The sequence below is a fragment of the Gopherus evgoodei genome, chromosome 6 (genome assembly GCF_007399415.2).
Source record: "Gopherus evgoodei ecotype Sinaloan lineage chromosome 6, rGopEvg1_v1.p, whole genome shotgun sequence".
Classification (NCBI taxonomy): Eukaryota; Metazoa; Chordata; order Testudines; family Testudinidae; genus Gopherus; species Gopherus evgoodei.
In genome coordinates, this window is record NC_044327.1 from 51,757,544 (window position 1) to 51,777,420 (window position 19,877).

The following is a 19,877-nucleotide window of genomic DNA, read 5'->3' on the forward strand; positions in this document are numbered from 1 at the left end:
ATAACACCCATTAAGATGACTACGTCAATTCACACTTCAGAGTTATCAGATTGTATTCATGTCCATGGAGCGTTCTAATTCATCTGAGAACATTACATTGAGATGAATTAACGACTTCACGCCTCTGCGGTCCTCTTATACTAAAGAGTTATGCAAAGTCATTTCCCCAGTCACTGAAGTGGAATACAAGTTCTGGGCTTGTCCTACACTCTACTTTGCTTACTCCAACTGGTAGATGTGCTTCTCACAGCCTGTCAGTTACCACCCTCCTTCTTCCCCATGGTGCCTGCAGTCCTACTAGGTGGATGGAAGGAACAAGAGTAGGGGAGAGGTGGAAGCAAGGTGTTCCCAGGAAGCCTCCTTGTGCCCCCCAGCAGTGCCCCCTTCACTGTTACCATCACCACCTCAAACAAGTGAAATTCAGTGCTCAAAAACTTTAATGGAGGGTTAAGGTTGATTGACGTGTCTCATACTCTTCCAGAATGTCTAATACAGCTGAACTTAAATTTCCTAAAACCAGGAAATGCACTGCCCTTCAACCTTAGCTGTTCTCTTTGAGTGACGCCCTATGCAATGCCTGACAGATGTCGTAGCAGTCAATCTTTGCTGATGATATGGAGCACTGTGGGGGGACAGCATGAGTATGATAAGAGAAACTGAGAATGGTAGTCACATTTAGGTTGGCATAATGAACAGCAATTGGCTATACCCAGTGTATACTCAACCATTTCATCTGCTCTTTCCAAGCAGCCAGTGTTGCCGGGTGTCACCACCCCCTTGAACCTTGTCCTGTAGATTCCCTCTAGATTATTACTTGACTTACCTCTGCTCTGTAGTGCACTGTCATGCTTCTTGCAGACTGCTACAAATCTCCATGGCAAGGATAGACTGTTGTGCTCCTTTACTTGCACAACTGACATAATTTGGCCCAGAAAGCAGATGGACTCTCCTCATTACAGTGTGAAATTTGGCAACCTGCGGCATGTAATCTATGCACTGTAAATTCAGCTGTCCCCAATTGCCCTTCACTGTGTTAGGAGTGCATACAGATGAATGAATACAATTCTGTGGGGGACACCACACCATGTAAAGTGGCACACTAACTTAGTCATTCCTCATATCTGTTTATTATAGGGCAGCCATGGCTTACATTATATTGCATCTTGCAGGTCCAGTGGGCAGACTTAAGTTTTGGGAAAAGGCTGGTGTGTACCATAACTCTGTATTTCCTTTCCTGGTTTTCAAGGAACTGCCAGCCATAACTCTGCATTAACAAAGTTTTTGGGCAGTGAATTTTTATCTAATGCTGCTTCCTGTTTTCTAGTCAAACCTGTCTAAAATTGAAAGATCTGAATCTATAGGGAAAAGATTCTAAAGAACCTTGGTCATATTTTAATACTTCTTGCTGGGTCATTCACTTCGGTACTTGAAATGATCCTAATAACTCTGAAACAGGTAAAAGCAGGGCTGGTAGGAACTACCTATCTTATTTCTGTGTAGGAGAGTCCTTGAGTTACATTCTCACTTATAGATCAGTTCAATTTTTCATCTGTCTTTTTTTATAACACAAATACAACAGTTAATTTCTTTATGCTTAGACATAGCAGAAGATGTTCCCATAACCTCAATTTCTGTGGCTCAGAGAAGTTCAGAAGAGTTCCTGGAATGTAAAGACCTTAAGGATTCTATGGAAAGTTCCTCCAGTCTAACACCACTAAACTCCAGCCTTCCAAAAATTCATAGCAGGAGATTTAGAGAGTAAGTATTTTTAGTATTGGCACTTCCTTTGTACCACGGTACCACAGGCAGGACATTGCTCGAATAAGGTAAATTACGTCAGTAACGTTCTGTGAAATGCTAACTGAATTTAAAACTCAACTCTGAATTTTTATTTTCAGCTCTCCTGCAGGTTAGCACCTAATAAGTGACATCCCAGTAAGCAGCAAGTGCAGTACTAATAGGTCGTCAGTCAGCCTAGGAAGGCAGATCCAAGATCACCAGAGAAGAGAAGAATAATAGGTTTAGTGATCACAAAAGGAAAGAGGAGCAGATACTCTTAGAAACATAAAAACCTTGCTTATAATGTGGAATAAATCACATAGTTATACAGAAAAGCTGTGTTATCTGACCCTGTACCAACCAGAAAGCTCTATAAACCGGCATTTCTAATCTTCACAAAAGTCCAGTTTATAGGCTGCTTGGTGCGGGGCCTGCAGGCTCCTAACTGGCTCTGATGGTTCCCCGGAATGGATGACATGCCCTGCTGCTCCTAGGCAGAGGAATGGCCACGAGGTGTTTGGCGTGTGGGAAGGGGTGCAGGGCTGGGGGTTGAGGCATGGGAGGGAGTTTGGGTGTGGCAGGGGGCTCAGGGCAGGGAGTTGAGGCACAGGAGGGTTTTGGGGTGCTGGATCTGGGGGACATTCACCTCAGGTGGCTCCCTTCAAGCAGCAACCGGTCCCTGCTGCTCCTAGGCAGTTCCTGGTCAATGTGAGCTGCGGAGCCAGCACTTGGGGCAGGGTGAGGGCAGTGTGCAGAGCCTCCTGCCGGGTCTCCACCTAGTAGCAGCCAGGACAGGTCACAGCTTGCAGGGAGCTGCCCGATGTGACACCCCCCCCCGAGATTGGGCACCCCAAAACCCCTCCTCAGTCCCATGCCCTCACCTGCACCCAAATTCTCTCCCAGAGCCCGTGCCCCAGCCCTGTACTCCCTCCTGCACCCAAACTTCCTCCCTCTTAGTTAACCGGCATCTTTCACTTACCAGCACCCCCTATTCCCCCAATATGCCAGAAAAGCTTTTACTGTAGAGAGAGAGAGTGTTAAGGCTCTTTCACCTTTCTGAAAACACTCTTATGGTTAGAATATTTCTTTGTTTTCTGTTGATAGAGAGGTACAAAGCAGAATGTGATTAGCAAGATGACGACATGTTTGTGTCACATGGAGAAATCAAGGGGACAAGTTAGTTGCCCTTTTGTACAAACACTTTAGATGTTTTGATAGCAGCTGTGTGTGTGTGTGTGTGTGTGTGTGTTTCCTTTTAATGAGAAACTTCGATTATTGTGTTTGAACAGCAGGTCAAAGATCCACTATAGGAAAAATGAAATTCTGCCATTGACATAACTGTTTAGTAAGTGTTGCTTTCATCTTCATTCTTCAAAAAGGCACCACAGCCTTTTTATGCTTCAAGATTTAGTTAATGTAAAAAAAGTGACTTTTAATTGCCCCCCCCCCCTTTTTTTTAAGTGAACAAATTTCTTGGGTCCACAGCAACCCAACATTTTTTTACTGAAATGGCAGATAGGTCTGGATATGCTCAGGGCTAGTCAACCAAAGAGGTCTTCTATTGTTTGGTATTCAGGGTGGAGGATTCTTTTCTACATCTAGATTACATTGTTCTGGATTTTCATTGAACTGTTTTAATGGGCTTGTCCATTAAACTGTTACTGAGGTAAATCTGAAATGGTAAATAAAGCTCTTTTATCAAAAAAAAAATCCCACTGAAATATAAGACTAACCAATATGAAACCTAGTTTCAGTTGTAAGGTTAGTAATGGTTAGAAATAGGAGACCAGATCTCGCCCTTCATGTGGCGGGGGGGGGGAAGGGCAAGGAACTCATAGATTCTAGGGTCAGAAGGGACCAATGTGATCATCTAGTCCGACCCCCTGCACAAAGCAGGCCACAGAACCCTATCCATCCAGTTCTATAACAAACCCCTAACCTATGCCTGAGTTACTGAAGTCTTCAAATTGTGGTTTGAAGACCTCAAGCTGCGGAGAATCCACCAGCAAGTGACCCATGCCCCACACTGCAGAGGATTGAGGCATGGGAGGGAGTTTGGGTGTGGCAGAAGGCTCAGGGCAGGGAGTTGAGGCACAGGCGGGTTTTGGGGTGCTGGATCTGGGGGACATTCACCTCAGGTGGCTCCCTTCAAGCAGCAACCGGTCCCTGCTGCTTTGGTTCCCCTTGTGGATTACCCCTGCATTCTTCTGGTGTGGGGATAGTTAGTGGGTTCCAGTATACCTCCAGAGCAAGAAAGCAAGGGTCTGACTTGCAGAGTGCTGAGATCTGGCTGGATCTTGGATCTGTGGGGGTACAGGAACATCCATACAAAGGCCTATGAATCTGTAGCCACTTATCCCACCACTTTCTGGTAGCCTAGCTCCATGGTGCCAGGGGTTACCTTCACTACAGCTGTTCCTCAAACCCTTTTTTAGAGTGGCTACCAGTGTTGAGGTCTGGGGGAAACTTCAGTGCAGCTATCTCAGGCTATGTCTACACTAGCACTTCTGTGAGTAAAATTTGTCGCTCAGGGTATGGAAAAAACATGCTCCCTCTCCATTCCCTCAACCAACTTAACTTACAACAAAAGATGCTCCAGTGTGGACAGCACTATGTCTGTGAGAGATGCTCTCCTGTGAACCTAGCTACTGCTGCTAGTTGGGCTGATTTAATTATGCCGACGGGAGAACTCTCTCCTGTTGCCTTAGAGAGCTACATGGGAGACCTTATAGTGGCACAGCTGATTCGGTACAGCTGTGCTGCTGTAACGTCTCTACTGTAGACATAGCCTAACTTTCCACACTGGTTTCCACTGGGTGCTAAGAGAAATGAGGGGCATCTACTCTTTCTGTGGATCTCCCCCCCCTCCCCCAGGCAGATCACAAGGGCATGATCTGGACCAGAGATAAGTAAAATGATGATACAGTTGACTTTGTCCCTGTCCTTTGACTTGCTCCAACTTTGACATTTCAGTTTGTTATGAGTGACAGTGCTATAGAAATCTAATAGCACTTCTACAATATGGGTGCGATCTCTTGATTCTTATGAGTGAAAATAGGCCGTGACCTTGGGGAAACTTTCATTAGCAAAACTAGTCCTTTATCTTGATATGTCTTGGTATAACTTGATACAGGAGCTGGAGTGTCAAGAAACAAACCAACCTCCTTGTATTTTTTAATGCACTGAAAAACCTGGAAAAAAATTTTTATTGTCCTGTACATACAGTGTGTATTCGAGAGAATGCAGTTATGTTTGCAACTGCAGAATATTTAACACTTAAACAACTGATTATTTTTTTCCAGTTACTGTAGCCAGGTACTTAGTAAAGAAGTTGATAGTTGTGTGACAGATCTTCTAAAAGAACTGGTTCGTTTCCAAGATCGCTTGTATCAGAAAGACCCAGTGAAGGCCAAGACAAAACGCAGACTTGTTATGGGGCTCAGAGAAGTTTTGAAACACCTGAAGTTGAAAAAATTGAAATGTGTCATCATCTCTCCAAACTGTGAAAAGATTCAGTCAAAGGGTAAATGTTTTACAAAAAATAGTTCTACATTTATCTTATAAAAATAAAACACACTTGTTATATTGATGGTAGTACCCTCTGAGGGCCACATCTTGCACTTGGAGAAAACTGCCATGGAAGACCAGTGATTTATAGGTGCCTTCCTTGAAAAGTAAATCAGATTGTTCACTCTAAGGAATCAGAAAGCAAATGACTGGTTGGAAGATTTTGTCAACTTGTCATTGATGTATTGTTGAAATGTTCTAAGTAACTAGTGTTCAGATCATTGTCTTTGATCTGTGATCTCGAAGTGACTTAGCTTTTAAGTTTTTTCTTTTTTTTTTTTTTGACAGCGATACTTCATCTTTAGCCACACTGCATTGTTTTATACTGTTTATAGTGGTGCTGGTGTGTCAGTCCAATCTTTGTTCTTCAAATGTAATAAAATTTGGAGTGTTATCTGGGGATTCAAGTTGATTTAAAGGGAGAATTGTCAGACTAACCTTCTAGATGAGCAGATCCTACAGTACTCTATTCAGCTTCAAGTCATGTTTCTGTGCACTGCACATACGTAAATATTTGTTTAACACATGCTGCATTTAGAAATGCCAGAATGTATCTTAAACCTGTAGCTTTTACTAAGGGACTTCTGGCAATAATACCTTTTAGTTATAACTGGATTGAATAAATGATACTTTTTGAATAGTCTCATTCTCAGTTCTCTGTCTGTTCCAGGTGGGTTGGATGAGACTCTACATACCATTATTGACTGTGCCTGTGAACAGAATATCCCATTTGTCTTTGCTCTCAATCGCAAAGCTCTAGGACGTTGTGTGAACAAAGCAGTGCCTGTCAGTGTGGTGGGAATTTTCAGTTATGATGGTGCTCAGGTGAGTTGAACAAAGACACTGGTTCATACATTTTAATTAGTATTATTCTGTGTGTATTGTGTACAATAAGGACTTGACTCCGAGGCAGCTAGTCAGTCTCTCTCTCACTCCATTTTCTGTATTTATATTCTTGACAGATCAGTTGCTTTATAATGTTATACAGAATTAACATTTATTTCCACAGCACCTTCCTCCTTTTTGCTTTGTTCACAGATGTATTTTTGGCCAGCGCTCTGCCTCTTTACCCAAATCTGCTCTTAAGGATAACAGGTATTTTAAATACCTGGTGAGTTGTGTGGAGGGAGCAGCATAGTGGCAGCCCCCCTGCCATCTCCGTCCCCCCCCCCCCCCCCCGCTCCCAACAACCTTGTTGCAAATTGGGAGAACAACCAGGGACAGAGAGGGATACTGAATGTTAGTAAAAGAGACACTTGAAAATCTAGAATAATCTCTCTCTTCTGGCTGGTAGAATATTAGTTTGAATGAAACTTTGCAAGGGAGAGGGGGACTACATTTTCAAACTGATACTACATAAAAATAGTATTTATAACACACACAGTTCAAAGCAATCTATACAAACGCTATAGCTGTGCTTGTCAGATGTGTGGCTAAAACCACATGTTGCTTAAAAATGTACCTTTGAGTTCCTCACTGGATCAGAAAGTCTCTTGATTATTTCCCTGTTACCATTAACCAAAACAAGATAAAACAGTTACTAAACAAAATCCAAGTACGTGGTTTATTCTGTTTTGCCTGCTTATGTGATTGATTATTATTCTGAGTAGAAAGGGTGCAAAAACTGTACCCTACATCTTTACACACTTTAACAGAAATATGGTTTAAGCCATAATAGTGTTTCATGTTCTCTTATCACTGGCTTCTCTCCTACTTTTTGTCCATGTTAGGACCACTTTCACAAAATGGTAGAACTGACAATGGAAGCCAGGCATGCATACAAAGATATGGTGGCAGCTTTAGAGGAAGAGGTAGCTGAAGGGGGAGAAAGTGAAAAACACAGCACAATCTTAACCACTCAATATGAAAAGAAGAGCTTGTCCAACACCGGTAAAACACCCCATGTGGAATCTGATGAGGATGTACCAAATTACAGTGAGTGTTCAGTGGTTTATTCTTTGTGTTCAATCAGTTTTCCTTCCTTTGTACTAAAATTCTCCTCTGATCAGAATCTTCCTGAGGCAGTGCAGACTAAGGATGTCTGGTTAGGAAGGGCAAGCACATCACTTTGGCTTGTGACCTTACCAGACTTCATGAATTGAAGTCAGATCTGGGTGCTGTTTGGATGGGAGACCTCTAAAGAGAACCTAGTTTTTCATGAAGTTTTGTTGTTTACACAGCAAAAACTTGCATGGGCTCGCCTATCTACGCTGGATTTAATCCAGCTAGCGCAGATAGTAATAGCAGTGAAGTCAGCATAGAGCAGGCTGGCAAGTCAAGTGTACTCAGGGTCTGTGCTGGGCTTATGCTACCTGCGCTGAAGCCCATGATGTGCTGTTTTCACTACTAAGTTATCCATGCTAGTTGAGTTTTTGTTAGCTCAGGTAGGCTAACCTGTGCACAGCTTTTGATATGTAGATGAATGTATCATTCGTAGATGGCACTCTTCCTTTAAGTAATTTCTGAAATAGTCCACCTGGTGGTAGATGGCATATGCTGCTCTTTCATTTAAGGTTTGTACCAGAGCTCCTGACCATTTGTGGCTAAAATTCCACTGGCACTTCTTGTAAAACCAGTTGGCCCAAGCAGATTGGCAAAATTCTGGTTAAATAGTTTGACAATTTACACAACTGAAGCTCTAGTAGCAAGATTCTTCTTTCTGTCCTGAACTCTTTCTGTGTTGTATGAAGGCCTTCAACCCTGTAGGTAACTGCATTTGCAGTTCTGAAAGAATGATCCCTTTTTGTGTATAACTTTGTGTGTCCATATTAGGATCTGTAAATAAAATGTGCTTACGATACAGCATTAGAAAGTTATTCATCATTACTTTGAAACAGCAGTAGGCAAATGAGTCTGAATCAGTTCCTAAAAAGTGGGAAGTAACATAGGATTAGATAATCTGAAACTTCTCCAGGGGGACTGTCTTCCAGCAGGTGCTGCAAAGTGTGTTGGCTTAGGAGTCCCTTACATGCTGATTTCTCCCTCAGTTCTCCAGTTGTCCTTCATACTGGGAGATTGAGCATTTCAGTGCTTAAATAGGGTTGTCTATGAATACTAAACTTGGAGGTGGGAGGGAACCTGTGGGATACTCTGGGAGAAATTAAAGTGACTTTCATACTAATATTCTGTTCTTTGTTTATAGTCAAAATCTGGAAGAGAAAGCTTGAGGAGGAATATAACCCTTATGCCTTGGAATTAGAAAAGATTGCCACTACTGAAATGCTGACCTTGAATTTAGAAGAGCCTCAGTAAAGCTGGATCATATTTTATTGGGCCTTATTACTTAGATATGTAAATACTGAATTATCTAAAAGCAGTGGTCCATCGAAGCTGCGAGGTGTAGCAAATATAGTGTAATCTAGGAAACGTCTAAAGTTGGCTAAGACTATTCTGATCTCACTTAAAATGCACACTGGAATGCATGAAACATTGGCTGATTCTTACAGGTTCTGTTTACTTGACTGGCTGCTAAAGCTGCTGCTGCTTCATTCTTTGTATTAGAGAATTAATTTGAAGGGAGGAGAAACTGTTTTAACTTAGGACCACTTATGTATTAAAACAAACTCATTCCTGTCAAGTTTTTAAGAGTTTTTACTGCTGGTGTCTGGTGCCACAAGTAGAGCTAGCCAGAAAACAAAACCTCAACATTTGTTTGAGACAAATTCTGAAAACCTTCATTTTGGGAGAATAGTTCACCTTGCTGGTCATCTGCCTGGATGGCTCTGGTTAATTTTGCTTTCCCTGCAGGCAGAAAGTGAGATTGACAAGAACCTTCCAGGTAGGAGCGGTCACTTTTGTTTTCCAAATGGAAAATTGAAATTTTCTTGGAAAAACTGGAAACTTTCTGCTGGAATGATTTTCTGAGGGAAAATAGCCTTTTCCAAAATTAAAAAAACACAAACTTTTCAACCAGCTCTAGCGTCAAGTCAGGTATAATCTCCCTTCCTTCCCTTAGGGTATGCAGCAGCTGGGAGGGGGACAGGGGTAATGAGTCATAAAATTCCTGAGAGATGGGGAAGCTGGTAAAATTAAAATGGGCCACAAAGGAGATTCTTGCCCTAGAGAGCACTTAAGATCTGATGCAGATAGAGCCCTTTTACTGACAGAGGTTAGTAATGCTTCCGGGAAGGATATGGGCCAGCCTGTTTCTGCCCCCGTTCTCCTCTTACATAATTTGTTCTCCTTGCCTTAGGAGTACTACAGCTTGGAGGAAGCAGTGCTATAGCAATGGTACTGAATTCTGCAGGGAAGGGCAACTGCTTTCTTCAAAATGCACCTGCTGCCTGCATTTTCTTTAGCTGTTGTCGAGCTTCCTCAGCCAAGCCCCAAGGGCAGCCATTTGTGTGCCCTTGTTGCATAAGGGTGAATTATACAGCAATGTGCTTGGTTGCATAAATACAGTATGTGAGGTCTTAGGCCTTCCCTTCAGAAGAGTGTCAGTCCTGTTCCTACTGTTACATACAATCGTGAATTTTGATTCCGATAATAAGGTCTTAATTTGAGGGAAAAGAGCTAATATGTTAGAGCCAAGACTGATTGTATATAGTTGTGTACCAAATGTAAAAAGTTTTCTGAAGACAGGCTTAATTTACTTTTGATATTGAAACTTTTTTTAAACTTGATGTGTATCTGCTGGTGGTAGAGCACCTTTGTGGGAGGTTTCTTTTATAAATAGCAATGCTTACATATTTTTAGAATGAAGACGGCACACTTAATGGAGAGGGCCAAATTGTGCAGTAGAGTATTCAGATTTTTGTAAGGGTGAAAACAAAAATTAAGATTTCTGATTTCAGTGTGCAAAATAAAATGGTTGTAAATCCCAGGTGCAACTAGTACCTCTGTGTAGTCTGCCATGCACTGCTTCTAAATGCTCAGAGCAACTTTCATTTCAGCTTCTCAGCACAGCGCTCCTGAAAATCAGGTGCCGGGGGAGTGTCACAGGTAAGCCAGAAGCAAGAGTTAATATCAAAAGTCAACCTTGAAATGATTTTTAAGTATAAAACTGACATTTTATAGCATCCTGTGGTTAGAGCGTAGCTAATGCTTGAGATTGATGTGTGAACCACAATCTTATGCTCTGGGGAGTAGTGTCAGTAAAAGGATACAAAGCAGCTCTGCTTTGACACTGAGTTGATCACTGGATATGAGATCTTTCTACTTTTCCATAATTGCAGCTGACCTTAACTTGACTTTGGGAGTGGGGAAAGAGTCCAGTGCTGAAAGATGATTTGGGCTGGCAATAGACATTCCTGGCCCAGTAGGAGGTTGCCGTGTACTCACAGCAATGCAAACTTGTGTATGAAGCTGGTTATGGCTGCACTATGCTATTAGAATGTTTATAGCTGCAAATATCCACTACAGGAGAGGCTTTGGTTTAGTTTGGATTTTTTTGGTGTTTTGTTTTTTTTTTTTTGGGGGGGGGGGGGCGGTTGAAAGCAGTTTAGGCAGGTGAACTGTTTAGGCTAAATTTTTCACTGCATCTTCGAAAGAGGGCTGGCAGCTAGGTTCTTGCATTATACAACTTCCAGAAGGCAGACGTGCAGATGATAGAGAATCTGTACGCTTTAGGGTTGCTACTCTGCAGAGATCATTTTGCACTTCCATGGAAGTGCATGAACGTGACTGTTTGCTAAGGATGCTAGCATCAGGACTGGGCTGTTTTCATTGTAACAAACTTAGGGAGTGAGTTACTCTTGCCCTCCCTATGAAACCCACTGTGTGTATGGTAAGAGCTGTTGAAAGCAGAATTATTGCGGAAGATGATTAAGCAGTGAATAGACATTTGTCCTTCAAACTAGCTTTTGAGGGGTTGAAGTGTTCAACCTCATTGCCATTCAGCCATTCCCTTTTAAGACAGTTTTGTGGACAACTTCTGTAAGAGAATCTGCTTGACCCCCCCCGCCTCCTCTAGTCCTGTTGCTTAGTTTCCACAGCGTTTTACTGTGTGCACTGCCAGGGTGTGCTCGGCTTCCTGCAGTTTGAGAATCTAGCTTAAGTTAAAGCCAGCCTCACTGCTAACCAGCTCCCTCTGCTGGGCCAAAAGCCAGTTATGATTTCTATACATCTAAATTTTCAGTATATAAAATTACCTGATAGTAGTTTCCTCCCCATAGTGTCCACTTTTTTGTGTGGATGGGAGTGGGGCAGAAAGGCCTGCGGTGTGATGAATTACAGCCTAGCCAATTGTAAAGGCCTCCTTTCTCCTTGATACTTTGGGGGATTTGTTGGGGCAGCTCTTGATGTAGCACAGCAGTAGCATACATCTTTGTGCTCGGTCTTGCCCTCGCCTTTATCAGGTAAAGCAGCAGAATTTTTAAAAATTGATCATCTTCAGTGCTACTGCAACAGACCTTAATAGCAAAGGGCAGTAAGGTCACTTGTAGCCTCAGGTAGGAAGAGGAATTGGCCTCTTTGCTCAAATTATGCACAGGCAGGTGAAGTGTAAAGTAACCTAAACTGAGGCTAATGCTCTGAGAACAACTTACTGATCGCTCCTCTGATATACCTGTCTACTATGCAGTACGATAATAAACTTCATTTCCCTAAAGGCTGGGTGTAATGTAAGTATTTCTTTAACCATTGCACCCCAGCATAGTAGTAGTCTTAGCAAAGCCTCTGATCACAGCTCCTTTAGGACTTCAATAGTGCAAAATCAGGCCCTTCCTTTTTACCTTTGTTTAGCCTATTTATGCACCCAACCCTTTGCTCCAGGAATGTCACTTAGTGTATCAAACTTTTTGAAGTGGGAGGACTTTGGTCCTCTTTCAAAACTGTCTGGGCGTAGAGGGCATTTTTTCCTCACAGCCCAAGCCCGGTGGAGTTGCCTCCTCTTCCATGGGCAAGAAGAGCCAGGTGGATTGGAAAAGAAGACGCAAGCAGTCCCATCTCCATGAGGGGAGCGAAGCTAGAAGGACAGTGCGCCAGTTGGAAGACCATGCTTCAGCTCCTACAGCTTGCACCAGCAGCCATGCCTCTGACTGCAGAGCTCAGCTACCTCATGGATGGAGGGCACAGGACACAGCACAACTGTTACCAATTCCAGAAAGTGGTAAGGGGCCTTCAGACCCAGCTTTCTCCCCCTGCTGCCACCGGCAGTCAGGGGCTCAACAATTCTAGCTGGTAAATTTTTACCTGAAAGACTAACTTTTCTTACTCTACAGGCCCTTCACAGGCAGCTAAGCCTAGGCTGGCATCTCAGTGAAAACTCAAGCCAAAAAACTAAATATGGTCTATCAAAGTGCCCCTGCCTGCTTTCACAAGCTGTGATAACATGGGTGGACAGTATTTCAAGTATGGTCCTTCTCAACCTAAATATCATATGGCTTCTCCCTGAGGTGGGGATTTAAATCTGTTTCAGGCAACTATAGGAGACTTTAATCCTTGGGATCAGATGCTGAGATAAATCTATTCGTTAACAGCTGGAACTTAAGTATGGACTTTGCACCAGCCAGTAGAATAACTACCATGTTAAATAAAACCTTTTGGGGTTTTATTATAGGTATATTAAATGTCCAAGCAAAAAAGCTAAGTGGCTACAGTGCACTGTGCTCAGCATGTTAGGATTCATCAAAAAAGGAAGATTCATAATGTGAAATGCTTCCTTAGGGCAACCAACTTTTTTCAGTTCCATGATGTCATAGAACATGACCATCAAAACACATTCTACTCCTCACAGCACTATCCAGATTGAACATGGATGTGGGGAACTCCCACAAGACGTAGTATGTACTTTTAATTCAGAAGGTAGGCCTCATGCATGTCAGTATGTAAATTCTGTAAGTAAACTAGAAATATTGCTCTTCAGTTAGTGCTCAGGACTGGACTTGGATGCCTGAGAATCTCAGGGCAGAATAGTCATGTCTACTCTACTAAGACTGCCTTCATCAAATTCTACATATTAGTCAACCAGTCTTCTGCCAAAAGAAAGGAAATGGCATTGGCTAAGTCTTCTCCAGGGCAGATGTCCTGCTTCCCACCCTGGAGGTGCACGGCTTTGAAAGTCCCATTGTAATAGAGCTGTGGACCCTAGATAAATTTCCAGGCTGTGCCAACGTGAGTTACTTTCTTCAGGCAATAAGGTCCACAGAGTTGGCACAGCCTACAGTCAATTTCCGTCTCAATTCCGAAGGATCCACTTAACATTCAAGGACTTAAATTTTACTTAATGAGGAAAAACAATTTCTCCAAGCAAAGTATATTTAACAATGTGACTTAAAGTAGAGTTGAAGTTATCCTGGCTGTGCAAGTGCTTAACAAGAGGGAACTACAAGTATGAGATATTCCCTGCTGCCAAGTCTGATCCCCAAGCAAGCTGAAGTATCATTGTAAAAGATCTGTAGAGCTTGTTGCTCAAAGAAAGGAATTCTTCAGGTAAGTGTGGAAAAGTTTTATTTCCTATACATTGAGTTATGGAGAGAATACAATACTTTTTAAATGACCATTCCCAGCACACTCAAGCCAAAGCTCTTACGTAAAAAGTGAGGAAAAGAGAACAATGAAACATCTCAAACTTTTTATTGATCCTTTGCAGAAAGATAAAACTTATTTTAAAACAAAACAGGACAAGTAGGTCCCCAAAATTTGAGTGGCTACCTCAATGTTTTCTCTGCACATTTTTAGTAGAAATAATAAACGGCTAATGTGATTCCATCAATTGCTGAATATTTGTTCAGCATAAATCAGACTTGATCTTCCACAGTGCCAATTATTATTCATATTTTGTAGCACATTGTGTGCTGTGCTTTACATTATGCCAACTATATTCTGAGTCCTGTAAATAAATACCTTAACTAGTCAAATTTTGTTTGGTACAGGAAAAATTGTATAATTAACTGAAGTTGTTTTGAAAGTTAAACTTGTTTTCAATTTAAAGTCTCTAATTCATGAAAAGTATTAATGTCCATGATGAATCTCACAGTAGTTTCTCTTTGAAAAATTACTGTAGCTTTGCCTGCTTATGCAAACAAGGAAAATTTTGCCCAGCCCAAAAAGGAATGTTCTTTAAAATGCCAGAATGGACTTTCAAGGTAAACCTTATTCTTCCCCATTACTTTTCTGAAAAACATTTAAAATATAAGTGATCCAAATCCTTGTTATATCCCCACTGCTCTAATATATTCACATCACAATCAAACTTACCTCATCTGCTTAAAACAGGATTTAGGGGTTGCATTACAATGTTTGAGCAGCACAAGTCTCAGTAGGAACACTCTTCCTCCATAATTAGCAAAAAAAAGAACTGATATCAGGTTGTTCAAAAGGGGTGGGGGAGTTGTCTTGGTAGTAGATAAAACATTCTTCAGTGCAGTGAGGAAATCCTGTTTTGCCTAAATCTTCAGTAGATTCTCCTGAACAGTAAGCCCCCCTGCCAGCTATGCTGGTTAGAGTAACTGGAAGCCTCATTTTGCAGACATTTATTTTCCTGTCAGCCAGCTCTTACTCCTGTCTCTGTCCATCAGGGGGTGTCTGTCTTCTTGCAACTCTCCTAAATGAACAAGACAGTTTCATTGTATTTTACTTTAATATGAAAATTAATTTAGTTTTCTAAACAAGCTGGTTTTATTTAAAGCCAGCCCTGAGCTAGCAGTAGATCTACTGCCATGCTCTTAAGGGTATGTTCTCTCTTAATGATTGAATCTACCCTTCCTCAACCTCAAGACCAGAAGCATTGGACCAGATTCTTGGTTGCATGTAGACACTTCATCAGATTAGTAGTGCAGAGGGACAATAATGCCAGCTTAAGGGACATATACAGAGTCTTTGGGGTAAGAGGTAAAAGGGATCAGCCAGGAAGCATCCCTATGGCTTCAGCTTTCCTCAGCAGCCATAACAGCCCCTTGGGTATTACACTTATTAGAGAAAGGAATAGATCCCCACCCCACCTTGGTCCTTTATCAAGGAGAGTTGGGCATACTGATTGCCTTCATGAAATGGATGGTAGAGAAATGTGCTCACACTTTACTTATTTGTCTTGGTCCTAAGATGGACTTTGAGTTGATGATATATCCAGGTATGATTCAAGTGGCTGGAGACAGTTTGGTGTCATCTATAGGACCCTGGGCTTAGTTCCCAGCATCAACCCCTAAAGTACTAGATCTTAAAACACCAGAGGAAGGCAAGTTTTGTCTAGAAGTAACTGAATGACAAACAGGCAGTACTATATATGGACTACAAATGGAATCTCATCCTGTTCAATATAATGGCAAAATAAGGATTTTAAGGCTCCTCCCACTCACTCACTAAAGCAGCATAGTGCATGACAACATGCATGTCAAGAAACTTACCCAGGTCGTCTTCCAGTTTTGCATCATTGCATGATGTTCACTGACTGCACTTCTCCAGCTGTCATACTCCTTTACCCATTCAGCCTGACCAATACTATCTGAAAATTGTAAGTAAGTAATGAAACAAGCTATATGAATAGGCTGTGATCAAATAGATGAGCATCTGCCATTGACTTCAGGGGCAGCTTTGAAAAACATCTAGTTAGCAGTGGACAGATTCTGGAGAGAATGATGGTTGGGCAGCTGGTGTGCTCTCGTTCCCCAGAATCAGTAGGCACCTGAACACACAGCTAGATGTGACTACATCTAGAGCTGAGACTATAACAGCTCCTATTGAAAAATCAGGCTCCTTATTTAGGTATCTACAGATGGCTTTAGGAGCCTAATGTTAAGCACCTACTTTTGAAAACCTTAATGAAGTGCTTATTTTGGAAATTTTAAGTGACTTCAGTAATCTAAAGGGCAGGGGTTTGAAGTAGCTACCAAACACAGTAAATCAGTAGTAGAAATATATAAAGCTGACAGCTGTAGTCAACCAGGAAACTAAAAATCCAAACTTGTTTTACGGTTGTTTTGGAATTGCCTGTCATCAGACTACCTGTTTTCATAACTCAGCAACTATGTAGTCTAGAAATGAAACCACAACAGCAATCGCATTAGTCACTATGGATATGCTACTTATTCCTTCCAGAAACAAATGCAACCCTCAAGGGAATAAGTCAGCCTTTTAAATATTGCAAACTAGGATCTGAATATGGGATCCCTTCTACAATAACATCTGAAGTGGATACTAAATTTACATAGAAATTAGGGTTATTATTGACAGTCTTCAAGAATGTATAGGGTCTTTATGAATGAGCTCATTTTAAAGCTGTCCTCCCTACATCAGGGCCAGGATGAGAAGTGCATACCCACTGCAACAGCCTACCTTTTCCTGCCACTGTGATGAGCACTTTTGATGTTTTATTTCCAGCTTTTGAGAGGACTGAACAACAGTATTCTGAGTTTTCTGCTACAGCATCTTTCACCCAGCTTAGAATGTGCACTCTGCCATCAGCCAATGCATGAGATTGCTCACTGACACACACTTCCATTTTCTGTCCATTCTTCTTCCACACAAAACGTGCATCACTGGGACCTGTGAAAATTACCAAAGAAACCACTTGTAAAAAATTAGTGTGTCAAATGTAGATTAAAGTGTGATGAAACAGCATGAAACCCTGAAGGTGTGATGATTAGACAGCACCAGATTCTGGATTTTAGAACATAAATTAACTGAAAATAAGGACTGTTCTGAGGGCTCTGTTTGTTCCTATGCTTCTTGAGTGCAGTGTGGTCAGAAGACTGGGGACAGTGAGCCAGTGTTGATAAGGTAAGAATACAAGTTTAGCACTCAACAATTCCCTGAGAATCTCTTCTGTTTGAGTGGGAAAGAAATGCCTGGATTCTGACATTCTCACAAGTCAAAGCCAGCCCTGGAAGAAGTAACATGATTATAGACTGGACAGTGAGGGAACCTACGTAATCCCAGGTGCAAGAGGTGCAGCATTAGTTTTGAACTGAAGTACAATTTAAGAGCAGAAAAAGGTCAGGGATTCAGAGCCATTGAAGATACTGTGTGTAATGAAGAAAACAAAATCAAATGAAACATAGAGGAGAGATGACAACTGACAGCAGGGTTGTTAAAGGAAGTGAAAGAACTTGACATCTTAGGGTAAGAGGAGTAGAGGGCAAAGAGCTGTCTAGCCTTGTTGCCTAATCACCAATATTCATACCATCTGTGAGAAACAGAATGCAACCAAGCCAAAGACTGACACAGCTTTCTTGGTAGCTGTTTGGGATAAAGTAAAATGGCAGCTATCAAGGAAAAACCAATGTAATTCTGCTTAGTGTGCACAGTTAAGAATTTCGCTGAGACAGCTGTAGCCCAGATAAAGAAAACAGGGATGTACACTGCCTTCTGCTTTCCATAGCTAACAACTTCAGACTAATGGTAATGGATTTCTCCTGTTGTGCCCATGTTGACCTATAATCAAACACCCTTAGAGAAGAATAGATGAGGGAAGATAACATTAGTGAGGCAGGTGATTTTAGGCTTCTTTTTGTTGCCAAGGACAATGAAGGGAGGAGACACCATACTAGAGAGACATACCTACAGTGCCAGGGGGTGGGTTAACTGACCACTGGCATGACCTATATAATGTGCTGATTTGGATTAGTGATTGAACTTAGTCAGTGTCCCTCTTATGTGACAAACAGGAAGACCATAGTAGGTAGGCTTTGCATAGAAAATGGGGAACTTTTCACATTAGTGTTCTACCACCCCACCCAATGCAGTAGGCACTGTACACATACAAAAAAACCTTAGTCCCTACCTCAAAAAGCGTATCTTGGGTTTCAGTAGACAAAGTGGAGTGGTCTGGAAGTGAAAGGAATAAGAAAAGCTTACTGTATGTTAAAATACCTTACAAGAATGTAAAGAAACAAGGAAGTGCTGGTAGTGAGGATGAATGATGGAGATTATGGTCTACTTAAACCTTGGTAGGATAATTCTGTAAGAGCAAGATAAAAGGGAAGAGAGAGGAGATTGGCACAATATATTTAATAGTACTTGGGCCATTGAGATACCAGCTGACAATCAAGAGTGGGGAGATGAAATTATTTGGAGAAAATATACAATGAACTGAAAATACCCAACCCTCAGCACCTGCCACAGCCCAGATGTGCAGGAAAACATGAAAATGAAAGTTTCTTGGACTACTTTCAGGACATTGTGGTATTTTAGCTTCCCCAGTATCTGTAGGGTAACTGTACACTCAAAAAAACCCAAAACATTAAGTAGAGATGACACAGTCAGGATGAGGAAAAAAACCAAAACCACACCAGTCCTTCTCTGATTAATAATTAAAAGGACTGTTGGGACTAATTTCCACAAGAAACTTGAATTCACTATAGTAGTGAATGGGGCAAGGATAGAGATTTTCTCACTGTTCTTTCCTATTGGTCCCAGATGTGTTTTCAAAGTCCAAAGATATTTTTGATTTCAAGAGCCTGATTCTTCAAAGCCTTACATAGTTTCTTACTGATTTCTCTAAGCAAGATGGAGAATGTTTGTTTTATTGGCCTAGGTGCCATGCACACCTCTGGCAGTGTATTAATAGTAACATTGCAAGAGACTGCATTCTTCTTGCAAATAAAGAGTAATATGTTAATGTAGCTTTTACTACCCCTGGAAATGGAGAAGGGAAAACTGATCCACAGCAAACACAGAAGATCAGTTTTAAAAAAAAAAAAGTTGATTCTAACTAAAAGGTTACAAGACATAAAATGAACTTTTGCAAATGTCAACAAACTCTTGGAGAGAGAAAGTCCATTGATACAGTGGAAGGGGTAAATTTAGTAATGACTTAAACAGATGAGGAAATTAGTTGCTTTTCTAAAATGTATTAAAAAGAGACACTGAAACGTGACCAATTAAAGGTCTAGAAATACTTGTTAAGAAGAGCAAGCTGGAGAATACTGTGGAAGTTTGAACAGAGAACAAGCTATTAGGTAATTGGTTTAGTAGTATAACAGACTTCATTTTCTAACATGTCCTATAAGAATTCATGTGACCTCTATTCTTATCTTCCCACACAGTTGGCATCATATCATATATATTACTAATCAACTAAATCTAACCATTTGTTGCTTTTGGCAGTGACCTAACCCAGAAAGGGGAAAGCAAAATACTATGCTAATAATTTGCCTGGTTCGCTATTCAGGCTTTTCAACAGTTTCAATATGCATTTTCTTTTAAATGAGCTAGTGTTAAACTATTTGGTGTAGTCAAGTATCACAACGATAAGAATGTAGTGTATGACAGGCCATCCTAGATGATACTTGCTAACTCTTCTCAAGACCTTGCAAATATACCAGTGGCTGGATGTATATATTTCCATGCAAAAGTAATTGTACTGCAGAATATCAAGATGATGGGCACTAGAAACAACATGAATGGCATACACAAGACGATGAAGCAACTTATTCCCTCTCCCTCAAACGCCTAATTCTATTCAAAACACAGATCTTCACTCAGCCTCTTGCTCTTTGGAAGAGATGGTCCAGAGATTAGGGCCCTAACTTGGGACTTGAGCTATCAAGGGTCAGTTCTCTACTCTATCAGACTTCCTGTGTGACTCTGTTTCTGATCTGTAAAATAGCTAAAATACTTCCTTATCTCGTGGGGGTGTTGTGAGAATAAATATG

General features: G+C 41.4%; 2 protein-coding genes across 5 annotated transcripts in view; one reads left to right on the top strand and one right to left on the bottom strand.

Moving 5' to 3' along the window:
• SECISBP2 (SECIS binding protein 2) overlaps window positions 1–10,168 on the top strand; it is a 46,975-nt gene extending 36,807 nt beyond the window's left edge. Inside the window, 5 exon segments of the mRNA XM_030568014.1 lie at window positions 1,599–1,758; window positions 5,082–5,302; window positions 6,017–6,171; window positions 7,077–7,281; window positions 8,489–10,168. Coding sequence (XP_030423874.1) covers window positions 1,599–1,758; window positions 5,082–5,302; window positions 6,017–6,171; window positions 7,077–7,281; window positions 8,489–8,598 — 851 coding nt within the window. The 3' untranslated portion in view covers window positions 8,599–10,168.
• Window positions 10,169–12,921: 2,753 nt separating this feature from the next.
• The window catches only part of SEMA4D (semaphorin 4D), a 154,738-nt gene continuing 147,782 nt past the window's right edge, over window positions 12,922–19,877 (bottom strand). For 2 of the 4 annotated variants that reach the window (XM_030568012.1, XM_030568010.1), the window contains 2 exons: window positions 16,558–16,767; window positions 15,222–15,727 (listed from right to left, as the gene is read on the bottom strand). In XM_030568012.1, the coding sequence (XP_030423872.1) occupies window positions 15,585–15,727; window positions 16,558–16,767 (353 nt within the window). In that variant the 3' untranslated portion in view covers window positions 15,222–15,584. Of the gene's footprint in view, window positions 14,831–15,221; window positions 15,728–16,557; window positions 16,768–19,877 lie in introns of those variants that run through there. The other 2 variants (XM_030568011.1, XM_030568013.1) reach the window with 2 other exon arrangements.